This window comes from Microtus oregoni, unplaced genomic scaffold (assembly GCF_018167655.1).
Source record: "Microtus oregoni isolate MIOR12 unplaced genomic scaffold, Mior012 000012F_ref0000307, whole genome shotgun sequence".
NCBI lineage: Eukaryota > Metazoa > Chordata > Mammalia > Rodentia > Cricetidae > Microtus > Microtus oregoni.
This window is the reverse complement of record NW_024543071.1, coordinates 17,488,764-17,504,003: the sequence shown is the minus strand read 5'-3', so window position 1 is coordinate 17,504,003 and position 15,240 is coordinate 17,488,764. Positions and strand designations below refer to the sequence as shown.

The following is a 15,240-nucleotide window of genomic DNA, read 5'->3' as shown; positions in this document are numbered from 1 at the left end:
TTACATACTTTAGGCTAGCAAGTCCAAGGTCTGGGCCCTGTAGAGCCAGTATGTGTGGAGGGCCCACTTCCTCACAGCCTTTGTGTCCTCGGGTGTTAGAGACCAGAGAAAGGAGGCAAGCCCTTTAGAAGAGAAGTCACAGCGCCCACCACCCTTAAGACCCAAAGCCCTTCCGAAGCCCTCCCGCTGAATGCCTTCTCCTAGGGGATTAGGTTTTAGCGTAGAGCTTTTGGGCATTATACAGCACCATTTATGGCCGAAGTTCAAAAAGTCAGTGTACAGTTTGGTTTGCTGCTTTGGAGTGAAAAGTGAGTAAGATTATTTATCCATCGGGTTTAAATAAGGAGCTATGGGGAGCCGAGGGTCTTCGTCCTGACGAGATCACTTAGAGCAATCAGACAGACATGGATGCGGCAGCTCCTCAGAGGAACGTACTGAGAAGAGGCCCTCAGACGGAGGAAATCTGTGAAGGTTTCCATAAAACTCGTTCCCATTCCTAGACCTAAGAAAACGGGACTTTCCACAAATAACAGGGAAAGCTTTTCCAACCTGAGAAGAGGGAGTGGAACCCCAAAGCCAAGGCCAATTCTCAGGAGAACTGAGAATTATATGTTCTTTTTGTTACATCAGAGGATTGTGTTTGGGTTCAAGCTGCCAGGAAATACCAAACAAAGTTCTTTTTTGTTGTTGTTGTTGTTGTTGTTTTTGCACCTAAACATTTTAAAATTGAGGATGTCTAATTGAAGCATTAGTCAAACTCTTCCCAAACCCGTGGCTTCAGGAAACATTTAGCTCTACCGAGGGGCACTTTTCAAATTCAAGACAATTGTGTTACGGTTTAGTTTTCTCATTTGCTGTGTGGTGTAAGATTGTTCCTAAAATGTTGCTGAGGCAACTTTCCCCACCTTCCTCTCCCAGCTCCCACCTCTTTAACCAGGAGAGTCTCTGTGCTTTCTTACTTTATTTTGTAGTACTAAAGATTGAACATGGGCCTCAGACATCCCAGGGAAGTGCTCTGAGCCATATCGTCCCTGTGGAACGAAAGGGAACACCATACGGGGAAGGGCTTTCATGGGGCCCAAACCCCAGATGTTCCTCAGTCTTTGTCCAATAAACTCAAAGTTCAAGAAAAATATGATTTCAAGACAAGTTTAAAATGAGATAGAAAGGCACATCTTACGTTTTTTTTTTTTTTTGGAAAGATTTTTAAACAAAGCCATGACTCGTAGAAATTAATACATTATGAAGCCACCAATCCTTGTGAATTTTGTCTTGTTTTTTGGTTGGTGGCTTTGTTTTGTCTTGGGTTTTTATGTTTTGTTTATTGTGTCTGTCTGTCTGTCATCTGTCTGTCTGTATTTCTGCCTGTCTGTCCTGTAGGCATCATTGTTAAGCTTATGTTTGACAGGTCCCTTACAGTGTGGGTTGTATGACTTTGATCACCATTACCATCTAGTGGTAAGATCACTAAATTGCAGGATCGTGTTTTGAAGGCTAATAAATCACAGGTTCAAAAAATGACGAGACATCCAAAGCCTAAAGGTTCTCTTCCGGGTGCCTTGGCTGCCAAGTCAAGATTCCCAAAAGGGGAACCTTACCTTTGTTAGTTTCAAGATAATGATTTAGGAGCTTCTTAAATTATTGACTGGCCAAAGTATGAAAGGACAATCTAAACTCAAGTTACTGCTAAGATTACATGGCTACATTGCAGCAGGGAATGAGAGACAAGAAGAAAACATTGTCTTTTGAAAATTAGCTTGCTTAACTTCATCAGCCAATTATTGTGAATTTCTTGAGTATTAACAATGTTCTTTGGCTACTGTGCAGTGTGCTAAATATATTTGAATATAAGATACAAATATGGGGGCTGAAGAGATGGCACAGTGGTTAAGAGCACTGACTGCGCTCCCAGAGGACCTGGGTTCAATTCCCAGCACCCACACGACAGCTCACAACCACCTGTAACTCCAGTTCCAGGGGATCTGACACCCTGTTCTGGCCTCCATGGACCCCAAACATATACATGCTGCACAAACATACACACAGGCAAAATACCCGGACACAAAAAAAATTTTAAACAAAAAAAAAATTCAAAATGTAAGTATGTAAATTGTTTTATATAAAACAACCTTGCAAATAGATAAGAGGAGAAAAATAAGTTACATAGCAATGATCAGTGCAGGCACTAAACTATGTGGCAATAACAATGACCTGTGCAGGTACTAAACTACGTGACTTTTTTAAAGCACTATATTATCTGGACAGTGTCTGGACCTTTAAAAACTGGGACGGAACCAGAGCCGGCTTAAGGCAGTGTCATGTGGGGCACGCCTACAAAGGCTATGGGAGGCTGCAGTGAAGCACGCTGGGAAAGGATCTGGCTGTCCCAGTTCTGGGCTGGTAGCAATGAGAACTGTTGACCCTCAAGGCCACATTGATAGAATTAGTTCACCTGTTTCTCTCTTGTTTGTTTTTCGGAGACAGGGTGTCGCATGTAGCTCTGGTTGGCCTGTTTCTCATTTAACTCCTAAACAATATTTCTATTTAACAATAACATGCTAAATTGAAAAGTTGTCAGGGCCAGGAGTGTAACTCAGCTGTGCCCTGTTTGCCTGGCATGTCCCAGGCCCTGGATCCACCCCCTAGCACTAATAACAAAACTTGCCCAAAGGGAAAGAAAGGACGAAAAGAGATATTTGAACCTGAGTCCATTCTTCAGAACAGAGTTTATGTCGACAGTTTCTCTTTTCTAATTTATTTAGATTTATTCATTTTATTCTATGTGTCTGAGTATTTTGTTCACATGTAGGTCTGTGTATGCCTGAGACTCGAACCCAGGTCCTCTGCAAGAACAATTGCTCCTAACTGCTAAGCCTTCTCTATAGTCCCTATGGAGACAGGTTTTTGTTTTGTTTTTTAAGTGATGCGTTAGCACAGGGGTAGTTTAAAGTTTAATTCTTTTCTTAAAACAGTGTGAAAGCAAGAGGTAACCAGTCAATGGCACCGTCCCTTTTAACAGCCACCCACTGGCAGACCCTCCCCCAAACTCTACCCTTTACCCAGCACCTAGGGCCAAGCACTCCCTCCAACACACACACCACCGTGCTTCTCCTAATGTCCAGTCCTGGCTGCAGCTGTCTGAATCTTCTTTACAGCAGGCTTCTTAGTTAGGGTTCTATTGCTGTGATAAAACACCATGACCAAAGCTACTTAGGGAGCAAAAAGGTTCATTTAGCTCACACTTCCACATCACTGTTCATCATCAAAGGAAGTCGTCAGGACAGGACCTCAAACAGGGCAGGGACCTGGAGGCAGGAGCTGACACAGAGGCCCTGGAGGGGTGCAGCTTACTGCCTTGCTTCCCATGGCTTGGTCAACCTGCTTTCTTATAGAACCCTGAACCGCCACCAGCCCAGAGGTGGCCCTGGCCTGCAATTGGCCGGGCCCTCCCCCATCAATCACTAATTAATAAAATGCCCTACAGGCTTGCCTACAGCACAACCCTAGGGAGGCATTTTCTCGACGGAGGCTCCCTCCTCTGCAATGACTCTAGCCTGTGTTAAGTTGACAAACACAGCCAGGACAACAGGACCAACAAATGGGGGTTTAACATGGTGACTGCTTCCAATGACAGGGAACTCGGTTTCTCACAGGAGGGCTCCCTCCCTTAGAGTTGTTATCAAGCGGTCATTAATTCCTATATTGTTCTTTCCTCCACAGTGGTGTCTGAAGCGTAGCTCAGCGCAGGGGCAACAGGGCAGAAGCCTCCCACGTATAAAAAAGTGTTAAAGGAAAATGGAGCATTTTACAACAGTTTCACTCCCAAAAGGCATCTAGCTTGGGGGACACAACCATCCACCTGGCAGATGGAAGTCCTGAGCCAGCAGATCCAGTCCAAAGTCAAACCCAACATTATCTCCTTTCTCCTGCTTTTCCGCCATCACTGTAGCTTTTCCTGTCCATTTTCCTGATCCTTCCACGGCCTCTCCCTGGCATCTGCCTCCGGCTGTTGTCCTCTCTGGCTGTGTCTTCTTACTGAAGGCTTTACCAAGCTTCTAGACTTGTCTCTCTAACACCACCGGTCACACAGACTCTGGGGACAGAGGGCCACTGCCCCTCCTCCTCCCCCACACCATGGCATGCTGTGGAGAGTTTAGAAGGAGAGAGCTGGTGAATATGACACCTGTCTTTGAAATGTATGCCTCATACAAAGTCAGACTGAGAGATGTATGTGGGCGTGTGATAACGAGTCATATGGAATGGTTGCATAATGCATGAGCTCATATTATCTCTGTTCTCCAGGCATGTTCTACAAACTCAGAGGGGCTAGTGATCTGGCTAGTGTTACCCAGCTCAAAAGTGACAAAACCAAGGCTTAAGTCATGGGTGCTGAGCAGCAGGCCCTGAGTTTCCTGTTGTACTTTCTGGGTAAAGGATGACTTTGCCTTATTTGATTAAACTAGAAGACAAGTCTAAATTAATATTTTGAGGAACACAGCGGAGGGCTGGAACGATGGCTCAACAGTTGAGAGTGCTTGCTGCTTTTCAGTGAACCTGGTTTCCGGCACCTTTGTGTAGCAGCTCACAACAGCCTGTAAGTGCAGCTCCAGCAGATTTGTACCCTCGTCAGACCTCTGAAGGTGTGCACGCGCGCGCGCACACACACACACACACACACACACACACACACACGCCCCACATAAACTAAAATTTAATTAAGAATAAATAAGATAAAAGTAATTCTTTAAAGAACAATATAGTGATATTTCATTTGTATTTTGATAAATAAAGTTCAACCTGAAGGTCAGAAAAGCGAATCAGTCAGCCACTGGCCCTTACCTCTACCTCAGTCCAAAATGGTGATCCTGTCTCTAGGAATCTCAGGATGAGACTGTGTCTGACAGTTGTCTCCTCCCATCTTATCTTCCTCTCTAGGGCTGGGATTAAAGGTGTGCACCACTACTGCGCAGTTTTTATGGCGAGCTAGTGTGACTACTGGGATTAAAGGTGTGTGCCCACTGCCTGGTCTGTAAGGCTGATCAGTGCGACTGTTTTATTCTCTGATCTTCAGGCAAGCTTTATTTATTAAAGTACAAATGAAATATCACTACAGAACACAGCTACTGGAGGGTCAACTGCTCTCTTTATCAAGTGTCCTGTAGGAAATTTTCTACATGTAACATTGTAGTTAGTTTTTTGTTTTGTTTTTTCCACTCTTTGGGAGCCCACCACCCAGCTCCCAAATAAATACATGGAGACTTACTCTTACTTATAAATGCCGGGCCTAACTTGGCTTGTTTCTTGCCAGTTTTTCTATCTTAAATTATTCCATTTCTCTTTAACTACATTTTGCCTCTGGGCTTTTTAACCCTTCTTTATTCTATTATATCTTCCCATCCTTCTTACTCTGTGACTTGCTGTGTGGCTGAGTGGCTGGCCCCTGGCATCCTCCTCTCCTCCTTTTTTGTTCCTCCTCCTTTCCCTAGATTTCTCTTCCCATTTATTCTCTCTGCCCACCAACCCCACCACTTTCTCCCCCTTGCCTAGTTCAGCTCTTTATTAGACCAATCAGGTGTTTTAGGCAGGCAAATTAACACAGCTTTACAGAGTTAAATAAATGCAGCATAAAAGAATGCAACACATCTTTGCATCATTAAACAAATATTCCGCAGTATAAACAAATGTAACGCATCTTAAACAAATATTCCACAACAGAACATAACGTCAGATAGCCGAGTGAGGGACAGCAGAGGCTGGGCCATGAGGTGTTCTCAGCAAGAGCATTGACTCTGTTGAAGCTTTGGGCAGACAGTGAGTGGACAGACACACACATTTCCACGTTATAAAGCACAAGGCTTAGTTTTCGCCTGCAAACTACCAAAGCCAGCTGCGAGCACAATGCCGCTGTGTCCTTTAAACCGCTTTGACAAGACCTAGTTAGTGTGAGGCACAGGTCAGTTAGTTCCCTGCAAAGCACAGTATCACTAGCCTTACGTGGAACTTGCTAGAAATGGAAATGTTTTGGATGCTGAGCTAGTAAATTAGAAACATTCTGAATTGGGCCCAGAAACCTGGATGTAACAAACCCTGTGGGTCTGATACTGAAGTGTGAGAGTCACAGTTGTCTGGCCCACATCCCCTGGTTTGGGTATGGTTTGAGTCTGTCCCCAAAGGTTAGCAAAGTCCCCAGTGTAACAGAGTTATGAGGTGGATCTTCCAGAGGTTGAACCTAGAGAAATGTGAGAGTTACGGGGTCCACCTCCTCGAAGGGGATTAATATCATTCTCCTGGGACTGTATTGGCTTTTGTGAAACTGGGTTGTTGTCAAACAAGGTTGGCCTATGTGTTTAGCCCCCTGCTACAGTCAACCGTTTCCCTTTCTGCTTCTTAGCGTGTGATACAGCCAGGGAGGCTCTCACCAAACGTCAGCTCCATGCTGGTTGTACTTTCCAACCACCGAGATCTTGAGCTAAACAAACCTCTTTTCTATATAAAGTACAAGGCTCGGATACTTTGCTGCAGCAACACAGAAGCGGTCCGGGCAGGTTCTTCCCAGTACACTGCAAAGTCTAGAGCCAGAACAATGTATAATGGGTGTTTGTGGTCAGCAAGTAAGAACCCTTCTTTGTCCTTCTGCGGGGCTAATGCGCTTGGGTGGAACTCCACTTCATGGCCTCAGGCCTCAGGCCAGGCCTTCCAAAGCATCCCAGAGGAGCTGTTTGTGATGCAGTGTCTACACCGCTCTCCTGAGCCTCTGTCCACTTCCTTCCAGATCACACGACAGCAGTACCAGAATGCACTCACGGCCTGCCACATGGACAGCTCGCCCCAGTCCCCAGACATGGAGGCTTTCACTGATGGGGACTCCACCAAGGCCCCTACGACCCGGGGCACACCCCAGACTCCAAAGGATGACCCAGTCCTCACACTCCTGAGCAACAGGACCAGCTTGCCGTGTGAGTCAGTCTGGCAGACGGGCTGGGCTGCTGTGCGGTATGAGCAACCCTCCCTACTGCCTCCATTTCTGCTCCGCAGCCATCTTGTGCCTGGCAGAGCCCTAGGTCTCCTCCAAGGCACAGTGGTGACATACTCACTGTCCTCCCTAGGCAGCCGCTCAGATGGTCTGAGAAGCCCCGGGGAGGTCGTGTACCTGAGGATGGAGGAGATGGCCTTCCCCCAGGAAGAAATGGCCAACTTTGAGGAGAACAAGACACACCAGCTCTCGCTGTCCCCTGCGGCTGTTCCCACAACAGCAGGTCAGAGCTGGGTCCAGAGGAGCAAGGGAGATCACCGCTCTGGGATACAAGTGTGGTTCAGAACCAGCTGGCTTGGGGGGCCCTGGGCTCCTAGCTCCTGTATCAGAGAGGAGGGGCACAGGAGTGAGGTGCCTACCATGTATCAGGCCTATCTAATTCACCTTTCCAGGAAAACTTGAGCATTGGTAGGAGCTGTTTTCTACTTGGATTTATACCCTAGCCTCTCAATTCACATTTTTGGGTTTGTCTGTTTGTTTTTTGTTTTTTAAACACAAGGTCTCATGTAACCCTAGCTGACTTCGAACCTATTTTGTAGCAGAACCTTGAGCTTCTGAACCACCACCACCCCCCCGCCTCCACCTCCCAAGTGTTGAGATTACAAGCATGCACCACCCACACCAGGTTTTTAGGGACTGTGCAATTGTAAGCAAATTACTCAACCTAAGGTTCAGTTTCCTTATCTTAATAGGTAAGCTGGGTTAATAAATAATAGGTCGGGCAGTGGTGGCACACGCCTTTAGCCCAGCACTCAGGAGGCAGAGTGAGTTCAAGGCCAGCCTGGTCTACAAGAGCTAGTTCCAGGACAGGCTTCATAGCTACAGAGAAACCCTGTCTAGAAAAACCAAAACTAAATAAATAAATAAATATAACCATAGTTTTATTTGTCATAAGGCAGTTTCAAGTGTAAGTGAGATGATGTATAGATAGGGCACCCCAGTGCCTGGTATCACACTCTATAAATATTAGAACTACTCTATAGATAAGTACAGTGTGCTGTACTCTCTGGCATCAAAATGCAGCTTTGAGCCAAGCGGTGGTGGTACACGCCTTTAATCCCAGCACTCAGGAGGCAGAGGCAGGCGGATCTCTGAGTTCGAGGCCAGCCTGGGCTCAAACTACAACACATGTTCCAGGACAGCCAGGGTTACACAGAAACCCTGTCAAAAAGATGGAAGGAAGGAAGGAAGGAAGGAAGGAGAGAGAAAGAAAGAAAGAAAGAAAGAAAAAAGAAAACTCTGACATCATCAGCCTTCACCCTCATTGGTAGGGCTCTTCCCTTTCCCTGGGCTACAGAGCAGGCCAAAGTCTCTGGAACTTTCCCTGCGTTCTCAGGTCCCTTCATCTGAGACACAGCACACTTCTGCCTTGATAGTGGAGCAGCTCAAAGCTCCCTGTGTCCCAGCAGCAAAGGTGAACAGCCCCCAGTGCTGCCTGCACCATTTACCCACCCACCAGCTGCTGCTTCAGACCTGCCCCATTCCACATCAAAGCGAAGGTCTGGAAAGGCTCCTGAGCCTGTAAGATCAGTGAGACAACCTGTGACAAACCCAGAAAGAGGGCACATACAGTCACCAGTCCAGGGTTTGGACTGAAAAACGTGAGACCTTTTCCTCCCCTGCACACCAAATTTAGTAGTTCCACTAAAGCATGTAGCAAAGAGAGGGAGCGAAGAAGTAGGAATGGAGATGGGTGGACTTTGGAGACCGTCTAGCCCACCTCTTAGTGGGACACGTGAGGACCCATGAGGTTGACAGGGGGAAAACAGCTCGATCCTGCCTGGTGACAATGTTGGAAGTGGACTCCACGTCAGGAGTACAGGCGCAGGTTAGCTTCCCGCACACCGCCCTGCCTCCCAGCTTGGACTCTTCCTGTGCACTGAGCCCTTGGTGTTACAGGTAAAAGAAAGTGACATCGGTGGCCCCAAGTGTCCTTTTCGTCTGGTACAGAGCATAGTCTGTTCTCCCACTCTCTCGCCAGATGGCATTTGAGGAGAGAACCATTTCTGACTCTGAGTAGACTGGTGGATAACAGCTCCTGTTGTCTCGCTGTCCCTTTTGCTAACTAATAGACAGCACCCGTCAGGGCAGGTGCGCATGCACGCACGCACACACGCAGCACGCGCGCACACACACACGCAGTACGCTCGCACTGTTTGGCGCTGTCACTTCCTGAGAGGAGGTCCTATCCTTCCATCCCATCACTCACAAACAGGCATCACTCCGAATCTCCCTGCCTGCTCCTGCCATTCAGGTTGGAGACCCGAGTTTGCTCTCCTTTCTACTACAGAGACCGAATGCTGTAACATCCACCTGGAGCCAGAGGCCAGCCCCAGCAGCAGCGACTGTGAGGAAACCATGGGCAAGAAGCTGCTAAGAACCTTGAGTGAGTACCTCTCTCCCCACTGAAACTCCTTGCTGGGCAGTGGGAATGTATGCTAGGGTCTTTTTCCCAGGGGGAGGCTTGCAAACCTTAGTGACACACGACTAGAAAACTGCAACAGGGCCTGAGCCAGTGCCACACCTGTGATACTGTTCGACTCTGTCCCTTTCCATTGGTGATCTGGAGACAGGAGTCCACAGACATGCCCTGAGGTCAAAATATGACCCCCCCCCCTTCCTTCTCCTGTTTTTTATAGGTAGAGACCTTTAGATCATCAGGTCAATTTATCATGATTAAACAATCATGACAGAGACCTTAGAACCTGCTAAACCCATAATATTCACTATATAGTCCTTTGGCCAGGAGACTCCATAGAAAGGAAAGCGAGGGAGATGCCAAGGCTGAGGACCTGGGTGTGATTCCCAGGACCCACATGGGAAGTGGGGAAAACTGACTCACAAGTAGTGACCTGAGCTCTACATGCACACCATGGCACCTGCACAACCACACACATACACGTGTGCAAATGTCCCTGCACACAGTAAATGTTCCTTAAAAGAGAGAAAAGACGGGCCAGTGGCGGAGAGAACAAGATGAAAATGTTCCATCCTGGAGACTGCAGAGCTGCAAACAGGGGTCTCTTCCATCTTCGAGGACATTTATACAGCCACCATCACCTGGCTGAGAGCGGGCAGGAGACGTTCTGAACCAGACCCCTCGGGAATGGCTCCCAGCTCTACCCACCAACTCCAGCCCAAGGGACGTCAGAGACTGGGAGACTAGCACTCTTTGGGGGTTTCGGGCAGTCACTTGAGCTGGATGGAGCCTTCCAGAAAAGGGAGAGAAGGCATTTCAGCGCCTTACCTAGTCCCTTGCATGAACTCTGCCATAGGCTACTGCCTGGGACCGTGGTTTTTCAGGAGGCTCCTCTGATGGGAAAGTGCTTCAGATGCTAATGTCAGCACCACGCTGTAATGCAGGTTCCATGGCAGGAGTTCCAAAGCAGGGCTTTGTCCCCAAGGCCTCAGCCTGCTGAGACTGTCCTCCCTAGCTGCAGATTGAGCTGACAACCCGTTTTTCAGGTGGACGGAAAAGGAAGAGGTCAGCAGATGGAGAGAAAGCCTCTGAGGAAAACTCCAATTTAACACCTCTGATCACCTGACGAGGGGAAGACCTCACTGGCCGCGTGTGAAATTCCAAGGCTTTGGGGAAGACCCACCCTCCCATCACCTGCTTCCCCCAAGGCCTCCCACGGTGACAGAACATCCTGCCCTCCACCTCACACCCCTCTCGGTCAGTCTGACAAGTTTTCCCAGTTGTCTCCAATTTGACACAGAAGGAGATGCCTGTGACGGAAGAGGCTAGAAGTGGTCTTGTCCATAGCATAGTCCAGGACCGGCAGGGAGATGACCCCAAGCTAGCAATGCCTCTCTGAGGCTCCCAGGGATATTCTTTGTTCTTTGGTGTCCCTGGACCACAGGAGACCCATGTCCTGGAATTGACCATTCTTCCTTCCAGAACAAAATAGCCCTTTCTGCCATAGTTCATGCTTAGGATTAACTCTGGAGGTGATGCGGGGAGAGAGGTGTATTTGAGTCTAGAGGAGCGGGTGTGAAGGTCAGCTCCAGGGATGGACAGGGATTCTTCTACCAGAACTTCAGAGTTTTGGGGACTCACTGTCAGTGACTGGATTCTCTCTGAAGCCTGGAAAGGGCAAGCGACAAAGGCTTGAGCCACCATATCTCCCCAGGACGTGTCAGCTTGGGCTTCCAGTAACTAATCTCTCAATAAGCCAGCTTCAGAAAAGGAGAATCAGGGAGCACAGAGACCAAGTTGTGAGCCAGACATGGAACTTCAGGTTTTAAGTGAAAATCAAAGCAGGGAAAAAAAAACCTTACATGGAAAAAAACAAAAACAAAAACAAAACTTGTAAGTTGTTGTTACGGTGACTTTAGCCATGATAAACCAAAGAGTGCCCAGGTCAGCCAGGAAGGATGCCCCGTGCTGTCACGGGACTTCAATGTGCTTGACACAGGAATGTTGAACGCTCACTTTTCTTTTTCACATACTTCCCACTTACTATATCCCTTGCTGGTCAGCTAAGTATCCCGAAAACCTACCTGATCCCAGGGTTTTAGTCCTGGGTTTTGAGGCAGATGCAATTCCAGTCATAACCACAAGATGGCAGAATGACAAAGCGTATCTACTGAGACTGTAGGTACTGGGAAACAGCCAGTCTGAGGGAAAATGTAAGTCGAGTTTGAATTTGAATTTGAGTTTCTGATTTATTTCTCACCCTTTGCACACCTCCAGTCAGTACCCAGAGATGCAGGTCTGCCTGCTGCGTCTCCACACCTTTCCCACGTCACCTTTTCCTCTCCTCCATTTGGTCACAGGCAGATGGACAGCTGATAATTCCTCTATGTTATTTGTGTCTCAAAGGAAAATGCTCACCCACAGGAACTTTAACTCAGGGGTTGTTAACCTGGGGCCACTACCCCAGGGGAGTCCGTAGTTTGACTTTAGAGGGCCTATGACGCCCTTGGAACCGTCAGAACTTAGTGTGTTTGTGTTCCAGAGACTTGAAGCTTTCCTACCAGCCTCAAAGTTCCCAGACCCACAAAGGCTTTTAGTGGTTTTAAATAGGGGAACTTTCAGCCCAGTGTTTCTGCAATGCAGAGTGAATATTGGACACTTTGAGAACGGTGTTTAATTATAAGTGGTCAGGCATTCTTGTCAATGGGGGAAGGTTGGTACTCACCAAGACAGGGTCCTCAGAAATCCTTGGCACACCACACAGTATGGTGCAGCCTACATCCCAAATAAAACACTTGCCCACTGTCTACCGAACCACAGCTGATATTGCCAAGAGGGCCACAGCCCCTGGGAGGGAAGATTGGAGCCAGCGACGTCTCTTCTGTGTGTGTCACTGACTTCACACGCCACTCGCTTAGCCTGGCTGGCCTGAAGCTCAGCCATGCATGTTCTAGCTAATTCCACAGCCACCACCCCTGCCTGCTCCTCCGTGGTCAGAACAGATCGTGCTCGCACCAAGTGCTGGGGGTCTTGGACCTAGGCCAATAAGTGAAGAGTTCTGAACAAGAATTTGCAAGGGAGCCTGCTGGACAAAAGCCGCTCCCTCTCAGTATCCATTAAACCCCGACGCCTGGCCACTGCTATTGCAATCTCCCCTCCCCCCACTGCAGAACCTCTAAGGAGCTGTCACCACCCCCTTCCCTATCTCCCACACCCCCAGGTTTTCTTCAGGTTAAGATAAATTAAAAAAAAAAAGATTTTAAAATAAAGCATTTATGAAGGCTCAATAAATTGTAAATAATTTTTAAATAAAATGAAAATGTATTTCCTGGACTATGGCCGCTTTAATTGCACACGGAATTTCCGAGTTCTGCCGTGGTTTCCACATCTCACCTGTGGCCCCGATGCCTGGACAAGCACTCCTCTCGAGACAGGTGTGGGACTGGGGTCAGGTTACAGGAACTCCCAGGTCCTTGGCTTTGGGACACCAGAAGGGGCGGATTCTACAGGAATTGAATGGCAGAAGTGGGAAGTTAAACATGAGCCTGGCTGCAAATGGAGACGAAGGGGTATTAAGAGGATAATGAGAAGGGCCACCGTCTGCTGAACCTGTGTGACATGAGAAAAGCTCAGGATCTTGGGGGCCAGACCCAGACATGCCCCTGAGACTCAGCTGCTCACACTAGCAGGCTTCTGCAAACCCTCTGGAAAGAAGTCGAGATGGCATGCTTCCAGCGCTTCCGAAACAAAGGTAAGAGCAGGGCCAGAGGATATGGGTAAGCTGTAAGCCAGCTCTGTGGAACAGCCAGGCAAGGGGGAGTGGCTGGCAAGGTGTGTAACAGCACGGCTACTGGGTTATGCCAGAACAATTTAAGATTCTTCTCGGAGACTCGGTAGAGGCGATTCATTCCCTAATACAGTAACAATTGTTTTGCTCTGGGCTATACTACCAAATGTTATAATAAGGATGTGTTCGCCCATTTCCCAAAACTGCCCCGCAAAGGTGCTGATGCGGCCTGAGAAGTCGGATGACTTGCCTAAGGTTGCCGGGCCAGGAACTGGCAAGTCTGAGTGTCCTGTCTGTGAATACAGAATCCTTGACGCCAATCCCACCTCTGAAGTAAGTCTACCACGCACCCATGTCTGAGGTCCTACAGCTTTTCCCAAACATCCACAGAGCCCCAACACAGTACAGGACACACGAACCAAAAGACAGACAGACACACAATTAAGGCCAAACCCTCACCTGACGTTTTTTTCGTTTTAATTCTAAAGGCATCTTTAACACATTGGCACAGGCACTGAAGCTGTTCCCTTACATTTAGAACTTCCCCGAGAGAAGAATTATAACACAAATTCTAATTGTTCTTAATAATAAAAACTCGGAGTCAGCTATCAGGGGTGAAAGTGGATGGATCAGAGAATTAGAACAGCCAGTCACTATAATTCTTACTTCTACCACTGCTCAGACCAAAGGGGCAGTCCTGTTCCTGTGAATCCTCAGACTGCATCTGAGCTCCTGTCTCCTCCCACCTCTCCTCTCTCCACCCAACCATATCACTCCTGTCTCCACCTCCCAAGTGCTGGGATTAAAGGCATGTACCACCACTGCCTGCCATCTATGGCTAACTAGTGGTTTAGCTTTGCACTCTTCCGGCAAGCTTTGTTAGATTACAAAATATCACTACAAAAAAAAAAAATACCTTTCCCTTTAAAAACAATTAAATGCATCCTAGTAAAAGTTAACTGAGTAGAACTACATTTTGGATCAAGTGATTAAGGTTATATATTTAAAGATTTATTGGTGTATATGCCAGTACCACTGGAAGCCAGAAGACTGTGTGAGATGCCCTTGAACTTGATTCGCAAGCGGCCGTGAGACACCACGTGAGTGCTAGGAACTAAACCCTGGTCCTCTGTGAGAGCCACAAGCAATCTTAACCGGCTGATGAAAACACTTTTGCTCTCAACAACCATTGACAATGAAGGTGCTGTCATCTGATGGCTTAAGCCACACCTAGGGAGAACGACAGGAAACTCTTTCTGGGGTGGCAACATTTTGAAGCTGGAAGAGCAAGCATTAATAAGAGGTGCAGATGGAAACAAAGAAACGGCAAGCTAACATCTAGCCTGTACTTCATCCACACACCCCAGCCAGGCACAGGTATCTGGGGAGTGCAACCAGAGGCAACTGTGAGTGATGCTGAAGGAGGCGGACCGGCTGCACAGGAAAGCCAGACCAGAAATAACCGCTGTCGCTTTCAAGAGCTGGGAGGCCATCCGTACCAGTACCAACAGAACTGCCTGAAAGGAATGGGGAAACAAAGGGAGACCAAATTCTGGCTCAAGGTAAAAGATCTTTTTTAACTCAAAGCCCTACCTGTTGGGCCTACCGAGTGCCTGGCTAAGCTGGGAAGGAATTCTTGACCACACCCAGCTGAAAGGGGTGAGTCAGGACAACAGGAAACAGACCAGTTCCCTGGGGGAGCCGGGCTGGACCTGGTGACTTCTGGGAGGCAATCACCTTCAAAACTATAGGATTTTATACCTCCCGGGAGCCCCAGGAAATACTGAAAAGCTACTTTGAAATATTTTAAAACTCCCAACTGGTAACTCTGTTGCTTAAAGTAAGACACAATTTTCCACACCCACCATTTGCAGAGCTTCTGAGCTCTCTGGAAACTGTGGCGTGGTCACGCAGCTGTAATTTTTCCAATATGCCAGTAGGCGCTCCAGCTGTGATGGGAAGGCCTGGTATTCTAGGATTACTCTAAATGACATCATCCTC

The 15,240-nt window shown here is 47.7% G+C and overlaps 1 protein-coding gene across 2 annotated transcripts in view; it reads left to right on the top strand.

Annotated features, from left to right (window-relative positions):
* The window catches only part of Cnnm1 (cyclin and CBS domain divalent metal cation transport mediator 1), a 59,436-nt gene extending 46,658 nt beyond the window's left edge, over positions 1-12,778 (top strand). For both annotated transcript variants that reach the window (XM_041661445.1, XM_041661444.1), the window contains 4 exons: positions 6,773-6,956; positions 7,107-7,256; positions 9,324-9,419; positions 10,499-12,778. In XM_041661445.1, coding sequence (XP_041517379.1) covers positions 6,773-6,956; positions 7,107-7,256; positions 9,324-9,419; positions 10,499-10,578 — 510 coding nt within the window. In that variant the 3' untranslated portion in view covers positions 10,579-12,778. The remainder of the gene's footprint in view (positions 1-6,772; positions 6,957-7,106; positions 7,257-9,323; positions 9,420-10,498) is intronic.
* The last annotated feature ends 2,462 nt before the right edge of the window (positions 12,779-15,240 follow it).